General features: G+C 37.8%; 2 protein-coding genes across 6 annotated transcripts in view; both read right to left on the bottom strand.

Moving 5' to 3' along the window:
* The window catches only part of LOC113093006 (rho GTPase-activating protein 39-like), a 53,181-nt gene extending 48,378 nt beyond the window's left edge, over nucleotides 1-4,803 (bottom strand). Inside the window, exon 1 of the mRNA XM_026258830.1 lies at nucleotides 4,652-4,803. Coding sequence (XP_026114615.1) covers nucleotides 4,652-4,665 — 14 coding nt within the window. The 5' untranslated portion in view covers nucleotides 4,666-4,803. The remainder of the gene's footprint in view (nucleotides 1-4,651) is intronic.
* A 2,415-nt stretch (nucleotides 4,804-7,218) lies between these two features.
* Nucleotides 7,219-21,028, bottom strand: part of LOC113093007 (extracellular sulfatase Sulf-2-like) — a 134,051-nt gene continuing 120,241 nt past the window's right edge. For 3 of the 5 annotated variants that reach the window (XM_026258834.1, XM_026258835.1, XM_026258836.1), the window contains 11 exons: nucleotides 18,718-18,774; nucleotides 18,467-18,599; nucleotides 16,001-16,232; nucleotides 15,108-15,354; nucleotides 14,930-15,026; nucleotides 14,576-14,670; nucleotides 14,114-14,176; nucleotides 13,867-14,036; nucleotides 13,186-13,328; nucleotides 12,579-12,702; nucleotides 7,219-9,507 (listed from right to left, as the gene is read on the bottom strand). In XM_026258834.1, coding sequence (XP_026114619.1) covers nucleotides 8,876-9,507; nucleotides 12,579-12,702; nucleotides 13,186-13,328; nucleotides 13,867-14,036; nucleotides 14,114-14,176; nucleotides 14,576-14,670; nucleotides 14,930-15,026; nucleotides 15,108-15,354; nucleotides 16,001-16,232; nucleotides 18,467-18,599; nucleotides 18,718-18,774 — 1,993 coding nt within the window. In that variant the 3' untranslated portion in view covers nucleotides 7,219-8,875. Of the gene's footprint in view, nucleotides 9,508-9,906; nucleotides 9,961-11,547; nucleotides 11,582-12,578; nucleotides 12,703-13,185; nucleotides 13,329-13,866; nucleotides 14,037-14,113; nucleotides 14,177-14,575; nucleotides 14,671-14,929; nucleotides 15,027-15,107; nucleotides 15,355-16,000; nucleotides 16,233-18,466; nucleotides 18,600-18,717; nucleotides 18,775-21,028 lie in introns of all 5 variants that reach the window. The other 2 variants (XM_026258837.1, XM_026258838.1) reach the window with 2 other exon arrangements.

The following is a 21,028-nucleotide window of genomic DNA, read 5'->3' as shown; positions in this document are numbered from 1 at the left end:
AGTTTCTCAGTGTATGTCAACAAACCCGTGACTATCTTACTTTTTGAAAAACATAATGCTTCATTTCGTTCAATATTGTCAAATATTAAAATATAAAATATACAGATACATATAGATTATATTATATATATTTTTTTTAATCATTATTTGTTTTATTAAACTGTATGCATTTATTAAAAATTACCAATTTGTAAAATTGTTATGTTTTCTCTTTTAAAATCCAATCATATTTATTAATTTGATATCACCAATTTGTAAAATAGTTCAGTTTTCTCTCTACAATGGGCGGACGCGTGTCCGTTTTTAACCTCTCAGAGAGTTTCAGCAGTCACTATCTGTACAGAAAACCCCACCTTGCTACAGAGGGAGCTGGGGTTAGATCTGGAGCGTCTGGCTCAGTTTCCTATCATCTCAGTGGGGTTGGGAGTTATTTTCAGACAGCCGCAGACATGCCCTACTGTGCACTTAATGACAGCCACTTCAGGCTAAACGCTTTTACTCCAGCGCTACTGGGTTAATGTTCAGCAGATACCCACCGAATGCGGCTTTAAAACATGACTCAGAGAGATTGTGCACGTTTAGTGTGACAATGAAGACATCTACACACACACACACACACAGACTGTAAGGGTCATGCGTGTTAATGTTGTTTGTGAAGGGATACTCAACAGAGCTCTTCATTCATTTACAATGGCTATTAAAAAGATTGACAAAGAGTCTTTTATGACTAAAGCGGCTGCTTATAGTTTGTATGTTATCATTTGCCTTTTTCATTACATTTAACTTTTGTTTAATTATTAGGGATGGGTCCTGTTGGATGACGAATCAACCAACTAGTCAACTGACCAATCAAGTGGCATATTATTTCTAACATATATTTTTCATCATTTCATCACAAAAGCATGTCTTTTGTAAACGATTGCTAAGAAACACGTCTGACAGAAGTCATATGAACCCAAAACCAGCCTAACTAAAGGGCTTTCTAATACTAATAAAACACAATACTACAAATATAATACAGTATAATATAATATATTTTTGCACTGACTCATACGAGACGAATTGTTAGCAGAAAGAGAAGGAGCATGTTTCTCATTAAAGCAATGAGCCAACAAAACAAACAAAAGAAAATGAAATCAATCATCATCATCATCATCATCATCATTACACAATAGTATTTGCCTTATATGGTCATGTGACACTGAGAAACACACCTTGCCAGTTCTCTGGAAATATTGAAGGTTCCATGAACAGTTGAAAGTCTTCTAAATGTCCTCTGGGAAGAGTTTAGAGTTATCTAAACTGGCCAACAGGAAGATTTAAGGCTGCACAATTAATCGATTTCCTAATCGCATTCAAAGCACCAATTAATCGTTCAAAGTCCTCTTATGTTATTCTGCATGCTTAAGATTGGTTAATTTCTAATTAAAGGGTTTTTCCATTGTTTTAATATAACATTATAATACCATTCATATTCTTCAACTTTTTTTAATTTAAAGAAGAAACCAATCCAATGTATAGTCAATATTTGAGACTTAATCTGGAAAAGCAATAAAAGTTTTTAAATTGGTGTTTTCAGCTTGTGTATTTCATATAAAATATGACATGCAGTTGCTTCAAACACTTTTCAATAGAAATAGCGATAATCGTAATTACCAAATACAATTTCAAGGAAATAATTATGATTTTGGCCACAATCATTCAGCTCTAGGAAGACAGCATTGGGACAGGCAGCTTTGTGTCGTATTTGAGCCTCTCTCCAGAAATAAAACAAGTGAACGGAGAAGGCCAAGATATATGATCTAACACAGAAACCCTACAGTTACAGCTGAGCCAACTTTGGACTGAACACACACCCACAAACTCTTTTTCCATCTGATCCGGCCCACATCTATCACAAATGGCCATTTAATTTCAAAAATCTCTCTGCCATTTCATATTAAGTCCTAAAGCACAGAGCGGCAAACACAACCAACATCTGCCCGAAAGATTTACTCCTAAACTCCAACTTCATACAAAATGTGTTTATTAATACATTTAGACTGGAGAATAAAAAAAGCCAAAACCTCTTAAAAGAGGTCCGAATTAGAGGAACATCTCGATGTTTCCATCAGGGATGAGGCATTTGTTTTGTGTTCCTCAGATTTTTTCCAGCAGTGCCAAGCCAATTTGTAATTTCACCCGAGAAGATCCAAAAAGCAAATAGTAATTAAGGCTTTACCGCAAACCAATAAGAGCTCCACCATTTCTTTCAAGCAATTACAAAGTTAGTTAAACGCTATTATAGAAACACAGAGCCAACAGAGTAGGACTTTCGTCTGTTGCCCAACATGTGTTTCCTGGCGGTGGGAAACATCCATCTGCTGGCAGAGTAAACAGCACAAAGCAAGAGATGTGTCACATAACCACATAATGCAATTAAATACAATTCTTTATGTGATTAGAGCTGGGCGTTAACACGATAACAAGAGTTCGATAGTGCAGTGTGCGCTTACTGGAGCGGATGGGTTTACTCGCGACACTAAACAGCGCCTACTCTGGAACACAAATGGTTAATGTGAGAAAACCTTTCTTTGGCCATATCGCGTGATACTACGCAAATGTACATGGCAACCCCAAACACATCTTGAATGAACATATGGAAAACGTCACATCATTTCAATTGTTCCAAGTTCAAGTTTAAAGTAATTATTAACTCAGAAATTCAAACATCGTTTTCAGACATTTAACATCAAACACTGATTCGATTTGAAAGCAGAAGTGAAGATTGTGAGCAAATAACAACTTGCAAGCTTTAGCTGTTTCCCAATTCAGAGGCTAAATCCTTCAAAAGATGTGGAATTCAAAGGCCACTTTAAAGAATTATGTAAAAAAAAAAAATGCATCTTTTGTATGATATGTGACAACACAACATACATTTTTAACTATTTTAAACTGTCTAAAATCTAATCTAAAATCATTAGATATTTGTGTCAATTGAAAGCCAATACATTTGGGATTAACTATTCCTTTGGTTAACTAATTCATAAAAAATTAATGCATTGACAATTAAGTGTGTGAGCGATTGGGGCACATTATCAAACTTCCAGTCTCCAGTCTAATAGTAACTCCATCTATATGGCATTGTGAATATTTGAATAGTTGAGAAAAGCTGTCAGAGTTTGTCCTGGCTTCAGAGGAGGTCTTCTGAGAATGCAAAGGGATATGGCATTGCAACATGATTAATAAAACATGTCAGAATCCACTCTATTAACTCCATTAAGGCTGACACCTGGAAGAGGACACTGGGCAAGCCTGCAACAGCCGCATGGCATCTGCTCATCAATCTGTCCCGAGGATCAATCCATCTCTGGTCTGCACATCTAATATGGATCGCAGAGACTTTCTGACATCCAATATAGCTCAGGTGTCTATATTATTTTACTCATAACTTAGCATCACTCTCTTACAGTGTTTTTCGACGGGCACCCAATGCAATTCTAATGCAGCTCCATTACATTTAATTCAATCAAATCCATTTCAGTCGTCCATTTTTTTCTATTTTCTTTCATTCGATTTTGAACATTTTGTCCGACAATCAATGACTTCAAGTGTTTAGAAATTGCATTGTGCCATCCAAAGCAAAATTCTAACAAAAAAAAAAAATGTTGAGAAAGTAATACTTTAAAAAAAAAAAAATCATAACAAGGTGAAATGTATCAGGGTTGACAGTTTTATAGTTAATTTATCATTCTTAGCATCTTGCTCAATGTCAAGGGTACAAAGTGTGTTTTATGCTGATATTTCACCACATATCCGGTTTACAATAATTACTTCTCATCATGGTAATTTAAAATGATTTAAAATCATCCACTATTAAGATGAAATTACAAAAGACAACATGTGATTGCAGAGTTTACATGATGATGTCATTATTATTATATTTGTAATCTATGGATATGTAAATAATTTAAGTAGGGGAAGATTACGATGGTAACAAGGTTGACACTAAACATGGGATCACAGACTTGAGTCTTTTTAATAAGATATTATGCCCACTATACTGTGACACGTTTATATATATATATATAGCCTAACACGTATTTGATAAAAAAAAAAAAAAAAAAAAAAATCTGCTTAAAAAAAAAAAAAAGCAAAGAAAGAAACCGGACAAAAAGGCACTATGGAGAAAAATTATGATTTTTTTAAACATTGTTAATAAAATGCCTACAACAGAACATAGCCAAAGTTGTTGCAGGTTTCGCATTTGTAAAGTCATTGTTTACATGTTCACGAGTGATACAAAAGACTCATTCATGTAATTACCCTGACAGTTCTTAAGTTAAGTTATATACTAATTAAATCACTTTAAAATTGGATAGCGACATCATAATCGGTTTCAAACCAGTTCTCAGTGAACTTTGGCAGTATTTGAACATCACAGTCCGTGCATAAGACTTTATAAACACAGCAACAGCGTCATCTGATGTAGCCTGTATTTCATTTAATCAAAACATCCCAATAATCTGACAACCAGACCCCTGTTACAATGAACAAACAGAGTTTATATTTCAAAGTTACCCACGCGATTCACAATCGATCAGCAAACTGAGCTGAACTGCGCTTGTGCGACTGCAGCATCTCCACAACTCAACATAATGATCCATCTTACCTTCTGTCAGCCATGTTCCTCACATTGTTTGGACTAATGGAAGTGAAAGCAGTGAGATGTGTGCTCTGGCACAAACTGCGCAGACTGCACCGAGTCTGTGAGCGTCCCGCTGGAGTCTGAGGCAGACAGTGGAGAGGGTTCCTCCCCCGCCCTCTGCAGCACGGGCCATGCTCGAGTAATCTGATCTCTGCTGTAGTCTGCTGTAGTCATAGACAGTAAAAGAAATGGACACAGCGACCCCATTGGAACTCAATTGAGACAAATGAAGCCCAGTTTTAGCGTTTTTTGGCACTTCCGTTTCTGACGCGCAGACTCAAACGAAGCTTGATGACGTCAGCAACCTGTCTGACAGATGTAAATCTTCTAGTAGCTGTGCGTGAAAACTGCCATCGTTAATCTTGCAGAGACGGCGAGCTTGAGCGGGGAGTTCTTTGGCGTGAGTGAGCAGGAGTAAGTATTCTGATTAATTGTTTTGTATAGTATTTTAAAATGTAACGCCAGTACGCCATATTAAGTTAATTGCCTGCGAGCTTCTCCTCCTGTCTGTACGGTAATGCGACAGAGAGCCGAGTGGTTATGACGCAATCGTTAGCCTATTTTTTACAAAAACTGTTTATACGGGGCCATAATGTAACATAGAAGGTAATGGAGCCCTTTATACATTGTCGTGTATCTTTAGAAATAAATAATGGACAAACAGAGTCTTTAAACGCCTCAGATGTAAAGTTATTCGCTGTCAAAGTGACGCCAAAATGAATGGGAGTCAATGGGAATGCTAACGCAAGTGAAGTTCTGCTAAAAGATGGCAGCCCCCTCCCGACTTCAACTTCCGGTCGAGTTCCTTGCCCCTTGGCTGTAGTAACTGAAGCTGCAGTCAGTCAGTCAGCGCTCAGTTTGGCGAGTGGCGCTGTCTGCTGGCGAGTCTGGGCACTATACAGTGGTGCTGTAGCGCTGGACTAACGCATTACAGGTACGCGAGTTACGTAATCAGATTACTTCCTCCAAGTACCTAGTAAAAAAATGCATTACTTTTTAAAGAGCCAGTAAGATGAACATTCTAAGCTTCCTATCACTGTTTATAAATCCTGTACAACAGGTTTAAATCCATCCAAGGTTAAAAAACATTGTCATTTTGTCAAAATAAAATTTTTAAATTACCTCAATTCTCAGAGATCCCCAAATGGTTTCGACGAAGCTGTTCAAAAGATTCAGTTTCCTTAAACCCCTCCTTTCGGTTGCATACTGTGTTCTGATTGGTCAACTGACATAGTCAGGTTTGATTGGTTGTTCCGCACACAACCTCACGGTAAACAATGCCTTAGCATCTTTTTGGGGTGAATTAGCCTATGTCTTATTCCTCTCATCGCGAAGCAAACAGTAAAATAAAAAAAACTTGAACAGTCTTGCTGCTTTTTCTTCTGTGTGGGTGTATTCAAGCTGCGCGCTTCAGTTTAAATCTGAATAGCACCTTCAGCGCGGGGACGTGGTCACATTAGATATAAGTGAAAAACTGACATTGCGTTGTTTTCATATGGATTACTTTAACACAGAATATTTTCGCCAGCACTTGTTTAGTTTTAAAGTATGTCTCTTCGTTGAGTATTCACGGAGTTACTCTTCATTTTAATGACGTGTTTGTAAATGAAGATCAGCTCAGACAAAGGCTGCAGGCAGCACACAGACAAAAGGGATTTGTTGTACTGCTCTGGTATTGTAGTAAAAATTAATTTTAGCCATTGGTTCTTCTGATCTTCATTCTTTGGCAGTGAAAATAAAACAAACGGTCTCCTCGTCATGATGCTCTCACACCAACCAGAGCGTCTGTGTGGGGGGTGGGTGGGGCAGGTCAGAGTAGGTTCGTTTCTCCCAAGACGGTAGGCGGAGATTATTATGCAAAGTGCTCCTAGTGACGTACATAGAGATGGGCAAAAGATTTGAAATCTATAGCGACTCGTTTCAGCGATTCAGAGTCGACTCCTTACTTAAGCAATAACTTTATAAATCATGTACTTTTTGGTTTAATTACTTTGCACACTGTTTACACTGATGGACAGCTACATCATACACTGTAATACAGGTAATTTTTGATTTCCCATCTGTGTGGCTCTTTAATTTGACTTTTGTTTGGGGTGTCCTGTTGAGTTCCAATCAGGGTGTGAACGTATAACTATGACTTCATGTTCGGTATCTTTAGGGTCACTGTCAAAAAAGCCAATTTGAACGCCAAGCGGACCAGGACCAAATGTATATCGTTTTCAAACAAACCAAGAGAACCGAATTACAATTGTGAAAACACCGTCAGTGAATCAGTCAGTGCTTCTGAACTAATCGGTTAATTGAATGATTAATTAACCCCCAATTCACAAAATGTTGGCATCTACTGGCATAACCTACAAGAATCCAAAGTATAAAACTCTTTTTATAACATTTGAGACTTATGTAGGCCTATTCTGATTAACTTTAATAATGTAAAAAATATATTTAAATTATTTAAACATGTCACAAGGTAACACATGGCACAAACCATAGCAAAAAAAAAAAAAAAAGGCCAATACAAAGCAATTTTAGCATTCAACACTTTATTCACAAAGTAATGAGCACTATCAAATGTTCAGTGGTAAACCAAAACCAAAATATAGGTATGATAAATCTATAGAACTGTACAAGACTTTGTTAAACCCATCTGATCTCTTTTCATTTTCAAAAACAGGCTTTCCTTTTGAAAGTGCCAAAGGAAAATGTCTCCTTCTCTCCGCATCGTCTCCTATCCTTCAGTTTATGCACAGTGCATCTTTATAACAATTATGACGTTTTTTCAAAACAACCATACACAATCTCAGACAAAACTACTTTTAGTACAGCCACTGGAGATGAGGCTGGATGATATACACTGATATGAAATATGTGAACACAATGAACTGTACTGGACTGATCAGGGATCAGATTATTACCCTCTTGAACATTATAATCTCAATCACAATCATCAAACTGATCTCAAGACAGGGATGGACGAAATACATCAGGAAGGTAATAATTTAAACAATATTAGATACTTCACCTTAAAAAACTGAATATGTGTATTAAATAACTGTTAAAAATGTGCTGCATAAATAAACCTCAAGATGGAGTGACATCTTTATGTCTGGTGGTCTGTTTACATTTACATTGCAAACGGACATTAAAATACATACATCCATTCATAAATTTTGCTCTGATATTTGTAGCACTGTGTATAGCAAAAGTTTTAAGAACAAGCTAAGGTTAGAAATATGAGGTGGCATGTTCGGTACATTAAAATTTATTTCTCGATGTGTTTGGGGAAAACATTATTTTCTGTCAAATACACATAATGACAAATACATCAAATGAACCATTTTTCTATGTTTTTTTTTTTTTTTTTGGTGGTTGTTATTTATACTTATTATGATGCAATAAGCATCCAGGAACCTATAAGAAATTTAGATTTAGATTTTTTTTTTCGATATATATGTATATATATATATATATATATATATAGAGAGAGAGAGAGAGAGAGAGAGAGAGAGAGAGAGAGAAAACCTCGCCAATATTTAAGCGTAACCTAAATAATGCTATAAAATACACTGGGAGCAACAAATGAAATCAGAAAGCTCCATTTTATCACACTTAAATTCACTTTTGACTTCAGATACAACGTATTCACACTCACACGACACACAAACACACACATTCGTCATTGACCTGTCTGAGGTGTTGTTCAGTGAAGTTAAAAGGCTGGAAAAGACATCGAGACATCCTCTGGAGACACTAAAAAAGAGAGTTATCAAGAATTTTGTTGCAAAACCGGTTTCAAACTGAATCAAGTATGAACGATCACAACAACTAAACATTGTAAAGGTTTACTGCTATTAACCCCCAACCTTCCCAAATCCCAGATGAAAGAATAAAAAACAGTGTAAAGAATCGAAGTTAAAAGATAAAAATGTGCTCTGTTCAAAGCCTAGCCGATCTCATGGACAAGATGGGAAAACAGTCCGACTGTAGATGGAAATGTTGCAGGGTGTCATCGCGCTTCTGAGACCAGTCGATAATGGAGCGAGGGAACTTACGGGAGAAGAAAAACAAACAGAAAGACTGTACGCTGGCATTAAAAATCCTCTTCCTTCACTTCCATCAAATTTAAAAGTCTTTTGCGATGTCTGTCTGAGGAGGGACGGTATGAGAGAGAGGAATATTACATGAGAGTCAAACTGTTTCCTGCAAACTGTCATTGCAGTCACAGTGGGTGGAGCTTAACCTTTCTGTCCGTCTCTGAACAAACTCCTCCTCTTCCTCCTCATCACCGTCCCTGCCTTCTCTCTGTATGGCCCTTGTCAGGTCTCCAAGGGGAGCGTCCCAGCCCGCATTGTCCACCTGCGACCCTGCAGGACGTATGGGATGTGATGAAGGAGAAGGAGGAGAAGAAGAAGAGGGACAGTCCACTTGGTTTAGCCCCAAAGCGTCTCTCAAGATCTCAGCGCCAGCTTCCTTCAATAAAAGAGCGGGCGTGGCCAGAGTGGTCAGGTAGATGGCTGAAGCTGATTGGCTGGAGGACACCAGGGCGTGGCCTCTTCCTGTTTGTCTGTTGTCATGGCGGGGTGGAGAATACGGCTGGTTGTCGTTGCTGAGGAGCGTGAACATGTGGTCGACGGAGCGGCTGAAATGAGCCCAGTCCTCAAGGCTGAGGGTGAAGTTGAGTTTGAGATCGTAGGCGTGCTCGTCAAGTCTGTACAAAGGTTCAAGTTCGGACCGGTTCGGCTCACCAGGAAACATGTTTGTGTCTTCCTGGACGTCCTCGTTCCATGAGTTATCCTTCCCATCCTTCCCATATCTGTCCCCTGTGGGGGAACACAGCCACAAATGTTAAACATTTTCATCCAGTGACAAAACATTTAAAGGCAATGATTAAAAGTGGACGCATCGAAATGGAGATGGATGCTTGTGATTGTAAAAACAGAAAATAAACAACAATCAAAAACCCTGTAAAGGCTTGTGATGGTGAAGGAAGGAAGAACGTAAATGTTTCAGGCTTGAAGTGAGATGAAGTGAAGATGATGAGGGGCAAGTGACGGGAATCTTCCCTCGTGCTCAGAAACAAACAGTTCAAACAGTTCCCATGCAGATAAACTAATGCATTCAGGAGAAAGGAAATTAAAGAGAGAGGTGATTTAGACAAGCTAGTGGCTTGGTGACATTATATCCTATGGACGAGAAGCAGAATTATTATCCAAACTCACAGCGATTTGGAGACAGGCTTCCTCACTTTAGGCCATTTCCGGCGGTGAAACTGCCTAATGCGACAAGCAACGATAAGACAAACTGTTACCCCGCCCCCAAACTCAAGCATATGATAGAGACACAGCCAATCAGAGAACTCAAAGACTTTTACATTCACACAACAACACCCAAGGCTGAATACATGCAAGGCACAGAACAGGGCTAGAGAGAGGGAGACACAACAAGAAAGGCGAAGAAAGAGAGAGAGAACAGAATCTGAAAGAGAAGACATCTGATCTGTCAAGGAAGTAACTGCGTGGTTGAAGTGGTTGTAATTGGACCCACATACTGAGTGGGTGGGTTTGGTTGGTCATAAGAACTAAATATTAGCAAAGAAAAAGGTAATGTAATGACAAATGTACTGACCCCAAACTTTTGAATGGCAGTGTGATATAAATAAACCTCTATGATATTACATGTATCCCTGGCCTGGGGATTTGTTAATCATGTATGATCTTCCAATTTCTTGAAATCCATTCTGCATGCAATTGTTTTATTAATTTTATTCTTTATTTTATATTATTTAGTTGTTATTCTGTTTAAACTTGTTTCAAACAACGTTTCCCATATTTTGGATGAACATTTTGCCCCCTGGAGTCTGACAGTGTTCATCTAATGTAAATTTTTTGCCATTTTGTAAATGTTCTGGGTTCATTAGTTAATCTGTGTCCTTGCGAGTCACCACAGAAAATAATATCAGATTGTTTGAGGTTTGCTGTTACTGATTTGACTGATTAATTGGTGCCACCAGTTACCAATTTTATAGATTTTATTCTTCAGCCCTTTTTTGTGCCATTATACATATATTTCATATGACAATACTCTAAACTGATTCGTTTAGTTTTATTCAATAATCATCTTAAGTATTTATTGTTAATTTTGTACCAGTTATTAGCACTATATTTCATTCACATTTTAAAAAATAGTTTTCCCATCCTAATTATCAACAAAATTCATAGGTCATCCTCTAAAACCAAGGAAAAATGGTTTACAGTTACAATTAAGTCTGTGGAGCAAAGACAGGATACTTCGTGACGTTTTACTTAATTGATGGACACCAGAAAGAATCTTTACGTGAAAAACGCCACCTGCAGGTTACTCACTGGAAGTTCATCCACCTAGATTTTGCATTAAAGGGTGTTTTAGACAGCTGTGCAACACAAATAATGCATTTTTTTTGTTGTTGTACAGAAGAATTCATGTGCTTTTAAATATACCCGAATATTTTGCTCCACAGACTTCCATTGTACGTGCATTACAATACCTTGTTTTTATTTTTACAAACTGAAGAATAAGTTATTATTATGCATTCTGACTTATTCTAGAGTAGAGCCAAACATTCCTTTAAAAACAAGCGATATCAAATCAGTTCTAGTTTCTATGTCATCCTCTTTGACAGAGAGGTCTTCTCCTTGATTTGACAGTGAGGAGTGTATTCCTGCGAGGCCTTTAGGTGTGTGTGATGTGCATCAGACTATTCAACATTCACGTTTAAGCTCCAAGCTGTCTACAACAGAACGGCAGAAGTGGATTAGTATCTTCATCATTCTCACAGTAGCCTTCTAGTCTACAACGGGGTTAAATTCATTTGGCAGTGATACCTGTATTCATCATAGCTGCTTCTCTCTTTACCCCCTGAAGAAGAGACAATATCATTGGTTAGAGAGTGTAAGAACAATGTGATGTAAAGCCCCATTAATGTTTCAGATACCATCACTGGAAAAACAACTCTGGGCTTCTGTCCAAGGGTCATGTGAAATCTGGCAGTGCCAAGAACAATGGCAAGGGTCGGGAATCAATGAGCTTGATAAAAGTCATCTTTTGGAAAATAACAAATCTGCAGGCTCAGTGTGCAGATGCAGAGAATTAATGTTCATCTTGAGCTGATGAATTGCAATTCTGATCCCTTTCAGATTGCTGTCATGCACAATAAAATCTCAACTGACTTTTTTTTTAATGGCAATCTGTTCTATAAAAACGTGCTTCTCAAACAAGTCAATCGATGCCAAATAAACTGTAAATTACAAAATGCAACTAACAATAAAATTGTGCACAGCTAGCTTAAAAAAAAAAAAATTCAAAATTTAATTTCAAAGATCAAGTGCCCAAGAAATCTTTTTCGAATTATTTTTGTACAAATTCATTTTACCAAATGATGTAGATGTCATCACTGACAGGTTGTGTGACGAAACAATTTAACGTAAAGTAAGATATGAGCTAGACTAATGATCACTGGAATGATCACTTCTGTTAAAAGCTCAGTTCAGTCACATCCGTCTGAGTACATGTCAGATACAACTAAAGACAAGGTGACATGGTCAGACAGCATGCTTCGGTCCCTTCAGGACAGCAGCTCAGCAGGTGACGTACGAGTTTCTGTTTGCATTTAAAACAAGGAGGACAGGAAGCAAGGCAGGGCCAGGGATCAGGTGAGGATGATAATGATGAAGATGTGAAAGTCCGTGTTATCCTGTGCCTTGGTACTTGCAGAGGTAAGTGTGTGTGTGGCACATGTATTAGTCAGTGTGTTTGAACCTCTGGGCTAGATGCCTAGCAGAATGATGCAGCAGTGTGTATGCATACAGTATGTGCAGTGTATTTTCACTTCTGTGTGTGTGTGTGAGTGACTCACCCATGTCAAGGCTGCGTGTGCGAGGGTTACACTGCTTGTGTCCCTTACAGCCCCTGAGCTCCATGAGCTCAACATGCAGCTGATTGAGAACGAACCGGTCGAGTGTGTTCACTGCATTCACCAACTACACACAGAGAGAGAGAGAGAGAGAGAGAGAGAGAGAGAGAGAGAGAGATGCACCATTAAACAGCAATTAATAGAACATGTTCACTTTTGGTAACATTTTTTGCTCCCAATGAAGTTCTTTCAAAACTCGGTGTACTTGTTTACTAACGTGTCAAATAAGACAATCAAGTAATTATCACATGTAAGCGGAATAATTTTACTGTGCATTTCCATTCCAACTGTTATTTTGTACAATTATGCAAACCATGCATTAATATGTTGTCATTATTCATCTAGAAAACATTAGCTTTGAAAATAGCCTCAGGAGCATTGTAAAGGAGTTAAAAATCACGATGATCTGAGATGTGGTTGAAATGACACTATGGTGCAAATACAGCAAATGTGACGCACTGATGAATACTGTACAAGACCAGAGACATTTATTAAGAAAGCAAAGATGTTCTATGGTGACTTGATGTTGTCTTTATATATGAGCACTGACCTGATATGGATCCGTGTTGATGTCAAAGTACTCCAGGAATCCAGTAGCAAATTCACAGAACAGGAAGTTGTGTGTCTCATTAATGGTCCTCATGCACCAGTAGGTGTTGTTATTGGCACTGGTGCAAGCACAAAACGGCCCCACTGGAAACAAAGATTAAAAGTGTGAGACACAGTTGTAAAAGCAATATATATATATCTTTTTTTTTTTTTTTTTTTTTTTTTTACAGTAACACCTTTATTTTAAGGACTTATTCTCACTATAACTAGCATGCATATTATTAGCATTTTTTTTTTGCGCGTATAAAGCACATATTAATGCCTCATTCTGAATCTGCATGACCATATTTTTTCATATTCACAAGTATTTATTTCAAAGACAGACCAGAAAACAGTAGAAATGCTTTACAGATTTCATGTGTTGTAGTCTTCCAAATGATTGTGGCTGTTTAAGTTGAAAATCATACTACATACTATATATATCATAATGACAGTATTGTCCTCTAATATATAATTTCAAGACAATAAATATCCCATGCTCTTCCTGTCTGTGCATTGACACAAAAGGTTTCTCAGTGAAAGTAACAGAGTAACCTGGATGCTGAAAAATCATGCTACATGATCCTGTCCAGACTAGCGGCCAGTGTGTGTGTGTGTGTGTGTGTGTGTGTGTGTGTCTCACGTGTCCAGAAGGGGGCGGTCTGCCAGTGCTGGTTGTCGTGTGTGAAGCAGGTGAGGCCAGGCATGCTGCAGGTGTCATTGTTACGCAGGCGCTTCAGTAACTTCCTCAGCTTCTTCCTGCGCTTTTGTTCCAGCAACAACCAGGCCTTCTTATCCTTCCCCTGTCCTTTCCTACAGAGACCGAGAGAATCATCAAAACGGTGATCATGCATCTATACGCACACACACATAGAGACACAGAAACCCACCTGAAGGGATGGACACCTCCTGCTTTGTATTTCCTCAGCTTACTCTTGTACTTGGATTGGTAACTAAAAGAGAGGAAAAAGTCATCACAGTCATCAAGTCATGACAAAATAGAATCAGTATCTGATATATTAGAATTTGTATTTTATTTTTAAATAAAATATGCAATTAATTTTAATGATAAAATGTATTTTTTAATTATTATTATTATTAAATATATTTTATTTGATTAATTTATTTGATTATATACTAAATGTATTTTCGGAATATACAATAAAGGTATACATTACTTTAAATACATTAATTTAAATGTAAAACATATAATAAGAATTAAATACTAATAGGATTTGTATGCAATTATTTAACTGTGATTAATAATTGTACAAAATATGAATGAATCTGCATACACTGGACAAACTCAGAACATCAGTAAAGAGATAACAACAGACAGATGTGACTCTCACTAGTATTTGTTGCAGTCACACTCTTCAGGTCTTGCATTTTTCAGATGACCTCTGACCTCACGAAGGTTATTAATCTTTGTCTGGAGCGTTTCAATCTGGGAAAAGAGATGAAAATGTTGGCTACATAATGACATAACATATGCAATATAAATGAAACTTAAAGGAATATGATGCATGAGTTGTGTGAAACTGTATAAACTTTTACTGATGCTTTTTTTGTCTTTTTTTTAGCTTGGAGCGTGTCATTGTTCACTTTTTGTTCATAAAATTCAGCTAAACTTCCCCTTTTATGTTCCATGGAACGAAGAAAGTCTTACAGATCTGGAACAAAATGCATGTGAGCGTGTGTCATACTTCGTGGTCGATGTGGAGCTTGTGGTCCTTCCATGCTTGCAGGGATTTGTACAGACCAACGTCACATTTAACTGTATCATTGGCCAAAATGAAACATCTGAAACACACACACACACACTCTCTTTGATGCATATACTCCTTCTTTGGTCCATAATACTGAAGCACACTCGCTCCTCACCTGTGAGTGACTTTGATAGAGGAGGGCACAGGGAGGCTGTTGTTGGTCTGGCTGACTGCAGTGGGTCCCACACCGCTGAACTCGTCCTCGTCCGTTGTGTTCTGCCTGAGGCTGATGTTCCTGGGGCCCGAGGGGCCTGAGAGCCGGTGTTCATGATCCAGGTCCACTGCGTACAGGTCTCCTCCCATCTCCAGGGAAGCAGCACGAGTAAAGCGGTTCCTGGAGTAGCTCTTCAGTGATTTCAGTTCTGTCAATCAAACGCAGGACTTGCCATTATCACTCGTCGATTACTTATTTTTTCTTCATGTTAGATACAATATAACATAAAGACTTTTTTATTTTTTTAACAAATCAAGTCAGGTCTTTAAACATTAAAAAATAAAAAAAATAAAAAAAAATATACATAATTATATTACTACATATTCCAGACATTATTTTCTAGTTCAGCAGTTATTTTAATCTATAAAAATATTTCAAAATATTAATACTCTACAGTATTTTTGATCAAATCAATGCAGCCTTGGTAAGCATGAGAGAATTAATAAAAACTTACCAACAACAAACCTTTGAAAGGTAGTGTTTATACATAATTATTATTTTTAATGTATTTTGAAACATATGATTCATTACATTAAATACACATATTTTAATTCTAATGATAAAGAAATATATTATATTAATTTGATAATAATAATAATAGATCTGAATATCATTAATCACACACACACACACACACACACACACGCACGCACGCACACACACGTATATGACTAATATTTTTTTTACACTAGAGGGCAGCAGAGGCTACGAGAATAATTCAGTGTGCATCCCGGATGATTTTTGGAGCACTTGTTGCTGTGTGAGTTTATTGCTCAGTGTCTACTCGTACTCACTCTTTTTGGCAAGCAGCTTATTCTTGGAGAAGGTGCTCAGTCTGTAGCTTTTGGGTTCGCAGTTGCAGCCCTGAGGCTCAGAGTTCACGCTGACATCAGTGCTCATGCTCTGCAGATAAATCTGTGATTTAATGCTGGATACAGATGGCTTCTGCACTGCAGACAGACGGGCCATGCCTTTGCATTTAGTCAACCTCAGCTTCCCTGTGGCGTCTTCAACACACTGCCACTTCTGCCGAGACAGACAAAGAGGGACACACTGATGCACGTGTATATATATAATCGAGAATACCTAGAATATAATAGTACATGAATACATCATCGTTCAAATACATGATGCATATCAAAGTGCCATAGCATTGCCATTTGATACCATAGCATACCTTTTTTTTTATAGAAAGCCAGCTCTCTTGAAATGACTCACTTATCTTATTTATCTTACACAAATTATCTTAATCTTAGCTCATTCCTGTGTGAATAACACACATCCACCTTGTTAAAAAGAGTCGTTAATGGGGAACATAAGTTACACAGCACTTGGAGCTGCACACGATCAGAGAGAGGAGATAAACATGCCTTTCATATTTGTCGCTTTTAGTGGCCTCGCTGTTAAATACATGGGCTTGTAAATGAAAGAAGGAACCTATAAGTGCCAATCCAGCATTCTGTAGCAGGTGCTATTTTATATCATCCTGTATTATTATTATTACTAACCAGCTGTATTATTGCACAGCTCTGTGTTTGCCGTTGGATATATACAGTGCAGATTAACGGATTATATGTAATGCTGAATGTTTAATCAGATTCCAGAAATTATGTTTTAAAATACTCGTATTTTGATTACATGATTACATATTATTCCAATGGTCAAATGACATGCAGGTAAACAGGTATACTATTTCATAAATTTATAAAGTGTTTTTTTTTTATTTTTTTTGTTGTTGTAGGTAAAAATGATTTAATTGAGATTTTTACAATTTAATTAAATATTGACTTTTTATTAAACTTGTGAACCCCCATAAGTTCTTTCACAAACCCCAGTTTGGGAAACTGAGGCAACTGTGTTTAATGCACTTTATGGTGTTAATAACAACAAATGGAATATATTTCTAAATGTAAACTATATTACTTTCTGGCTCTAATCTGTTAAATGCAACCGTAAGACATGAAGATATTAAAATATTATAAACATCAACATCATAATTTCCTCTAAAGTTACTTTGAAACACAATGAATTGTGAAAAGCACCATACAGATAAATTTGAGAAAATGTACTGCACCAAAATATACTGTACATTATACTGTAAAGTATTTTGGAATCTAGAATTGCTATAAAACTAAAGCCATATATCTAAGTCACATTCCAAATTTGAAGTTGACATCACAAAAAAAAAAAAAAAAAAAAAAAAAAAATTCCAGTGAGATTTTGTTTAGGCACTATACCAAAAACATCAAACACCACATCATTTATTTTTTTGATGAATTTTGAATCCTGTCAAAATTCATTAATTTCTGTCATAATATTACTTCTATCACAAAAAAGTAATCTATTATGGAACCCTGAGACTGTGTTTTGTCAAGATTACAAAAAGTTTTCAAATAATATCTTATTGATAATGATCACTAAAGGTGATGGGAACAAAGGCAATAGAGTTGGTGTAATATCCCTTTAAGTAAATAAGGTGTTAAAACAATGCAGACAGCTGGTTCACACAAACAACACTTTCTCCAGGTGCAGTTTCCCCTTTTTATTGCTTTGAAATTTAGACTTTTTCTTGCTTTGCATAGGTGTGAAGGTTTGTGACGACAGACTGTTCCCTGATCAAAGGAGAAAAGCCGATGGAGGAATAAAGCCTGACATAAAAAAAAAAAATAAAGAGATGGAAAAAAGAGAAAGGGATGGAGAGAATAGATAATGCAGGAGCGGGCTGCAGGTCCCTGGAGGACTACAGTGGGCCAGTCTTGTTAGAGTGAAAATGAGAGCATGAAATTTCAGGTGTCTGATCTGACAGCTCAGAAATATCACACTGCTAAGGTGTTTTCCTGAGTGGTGGGTAAAAGTAGTTCACAGACGTCCTGGTTCTGATGGCTTTAGCTGGTGAAGACCTAGCTCATGAATATTTATTATGTTATGCACAAACGATTGAACGTGAGATTTTAGTGTTTTAAATAGTCTATGTGACATATTGAGGTCAGCAGAAGAGTTTTTGCTCATTTGCAAGTCAAAATCAAAAGGAAAACAATAACATTATGATGTGGAATGTCCAAAATCTGCTGCTTTCGGCTCTCAGGATTTTGTTGGTCGGTGAATGCATGCATCAACAAATGAATGTTAAGTCTGAAACACTGGACTTGTAATACTGTGGAAAAGTGGGTTGTGATCCTGTCTAATTTAATTTATTATGTCAGAGATTATCAGAAAAAAAAATGAAGAGGAAGGATTCTTCTGTGTGTTTGTTGCTGTACCTGACCGATCTGTTCACATGGCGTCTGGTACTCTGCGCGCTGGCACAGGTCTTTAACGCGTTGGTATTTGGGCAGGTAGTTCTCCTCTTGGGCCATATCTTTCTCATCATTCAACACTTTATGCAGCAGTTTTCTGTCAGCCAGAGAAGTAAAGCAAAACCTCATGTTATCTGAATAAATATATGCTGACCTTTCACACCGAAAACCCAGAGCTCTCGGGCTGTTTTCACATTTAATTTGCGCTGACTCACCCTCTCTCCACCAGGAACGAGTCCCGCCACACTTTTCCTTTCTTGTTGAGCTGGAACCTGCAATAAGGAGAGACGGATGGATAATGATCTACGGCTTTGTTACTGATCACCTGGAACAGCAAATTGGCCAGAAATTGGCCCGTTTCTCAGTGAACTCAAATGATGACTAAATCCAACAAATTGAGACCGAGATTGAAAGAGAGTGAAAAAAGTAGTAATGCACAAAAATGACAAACAGCTTAAACGGAAATCCAGCCTGCAATTGAAAGTGTTGTTCCTCGCCTCTACTATCGCTGATGAAGAACAGGAGATGAGGAAACACAAGTGCTGTGTGCACCTCCTGACCTTCTGTACAGATATGAGCTATCGATCGGTGCTCTCACACACCTCTCTGATCTCCACAGGAGCTTCAGCCAGATTCCGGAGTGTTACGGCTGGCCTTTTCTCCTATTCAGACTCCTATTGTTAGTGGTATTTGCCAAGGCATCATCATTGCACAAACCCCAGAGCTGACGTTATGTGTACTTTGCTCCTTGTTATTTGCGTAATGGACATGAATGATACTTTAAAATTGTGTCATGAGGGTCCTCACTATGATATAATTTCCTGTTTCATGTTCTTAATGTTCTGTTATGTTGGTTCCACCACAAAGTCAGTTTATTAATAAAAGCACATTTCCACCAATGAAGTTCCCCGAGAGCCGTGGGAACGGAGCGAGGCCGGGGGAGTGAAAGCGATAATGAGCGAAACCTGCACGAGTCACCAGTCTTGAGTCCCACGGAGGAGCTCCAGAAGGATAAAAGGAGGAGTGACGGCAGTGCAAGACGAGAGAGGACCAGGCCTGGGTTTTATTTTGTGTTTTGGTTTTTGTTTGTGCGCGGCAGTCCTCCGCGAGGAGCGCTGTTGCGTGTTTATTTTGTTATTAAAGTTGTATTTAAATGTTCGCCGGTTCCCGCTGCCTCCTCCCCCCCTTCCCATACTACGAACTTTGTTACACACGGTAATTGCGACTTTTTACTTCTCATTCTGACTTTTTTTTTTTTCGCAAGTGCATGTTCCAAAGTCAGAAATGTGTGATATAAACTCGCTATTCTGACTTTTTTTCGTAGAACTGCGAGATATAAATTCAATTCTGAGAAACTTTTCCCCTCAGAATTGGACTTTATAACTCTCAATTCTGAATTTATATCTCACAATTCTGACCTTTCTCGCAATTCTGAGAAAAAAAGTCAGCATGGGAGGTAAAACATCGCAATTACCTTGTTTTATTTTTTTATTCAGTGGCAGAAACATGCTTCAATAAAAACAGTGAAGCAGTACTTTCTTTTCTTTACTACTTTCTTTTTCTAGAATTTCAATCTCTGAATGAGCCTTTTTGATTATGATATCACTTCATCCACCTTATTTTTCAACGCAGAAGTAAGCCGTTTTCTGTGAATGTGCGAGACTTACGGCTCATTAACCGCTGAAGGGAAATAACCAGAAGAATACCAAAGTGGTAAAGCTGTTTGCACTACAAACCAGTGTGTTCATAATTGAGGTAATACATTAAAATAACATGGTAAGATACACTAGTTTGCAATATCAAACACCAAAATGACCCGTTTTGTACAGTTAAAAATAGCTGGAAGTGAATGACACTGGAAGCCTTAAAAATAAGGTGGAGACCCCCCCCCCCCCCAAAAAAAAAAAAAAAAAAAAAATCTGAAATTAAAACAAGCTCATCATGAATTAAAATCATTATATGTAGTGTATTTTTAGTTAGGGGTGAGTGATATGGCAAAAATAGACCCTAGAAACTGTTAGAGGTGCTCTTAAAACCAAAAACACGTGGAAACTGATGAAATCTAAATTATATCTAATGAGTGTCTATCTGAGGTGACTGAGTGCAAGCCCTCGTTCTCACTGTCACTCATCTTTCCTGAAAGCCCCTCTTTCTCTCTGCATTTCTTATTTCCTGCCCCCCCCCCCTCCTGCTGAGGTATGCATCTCTTCCTCTCATCTGAAATAAAAGAGGTACGCTGGCTAGAGGAAGAGTGCAGAGATGAGATTTCAGCAGGTCTGGCGGTGATGAGGGGTTGTGCCAGTAGGATGCCTGGCAGACCGCCATCTGCTGTCACTCACTGACAACGAAGCGAGGCGAGGTGTTGTTCCTAAAGGCTCTGATAGCTTTAGGATTAAACTAAATGTAGTGTGTCGCTATCCTCAGGGAACTCCGCATTACCAGCTGATCAAGTAATTTAGAGAAGTAGCTAGTGCTGTTGATTACTAAAAAGATAACACTGAGGAGCAATATTAATATAAAATATTA

Source organism: Carassius auratus, unplaced genomic scaffold (genome assembly GCF_003368295.1).
Source record: "Carassius auratus strain Wakin unplaced genomic scaffold, ASM336829v1 scaf_tig00214826, whole genome shotgun sequence".
NCBI classification, from domain to species: Eukaryota; Metazoa; Chordata; class Actinopteri; order Cypriniformes; family Cyprinidae; genus Carassius; species Carassius auratus.
Note: the sequence above shows the minus strand (reverse complement) of the source record. Positions and strands in the feature narration are given on the sequence as shown.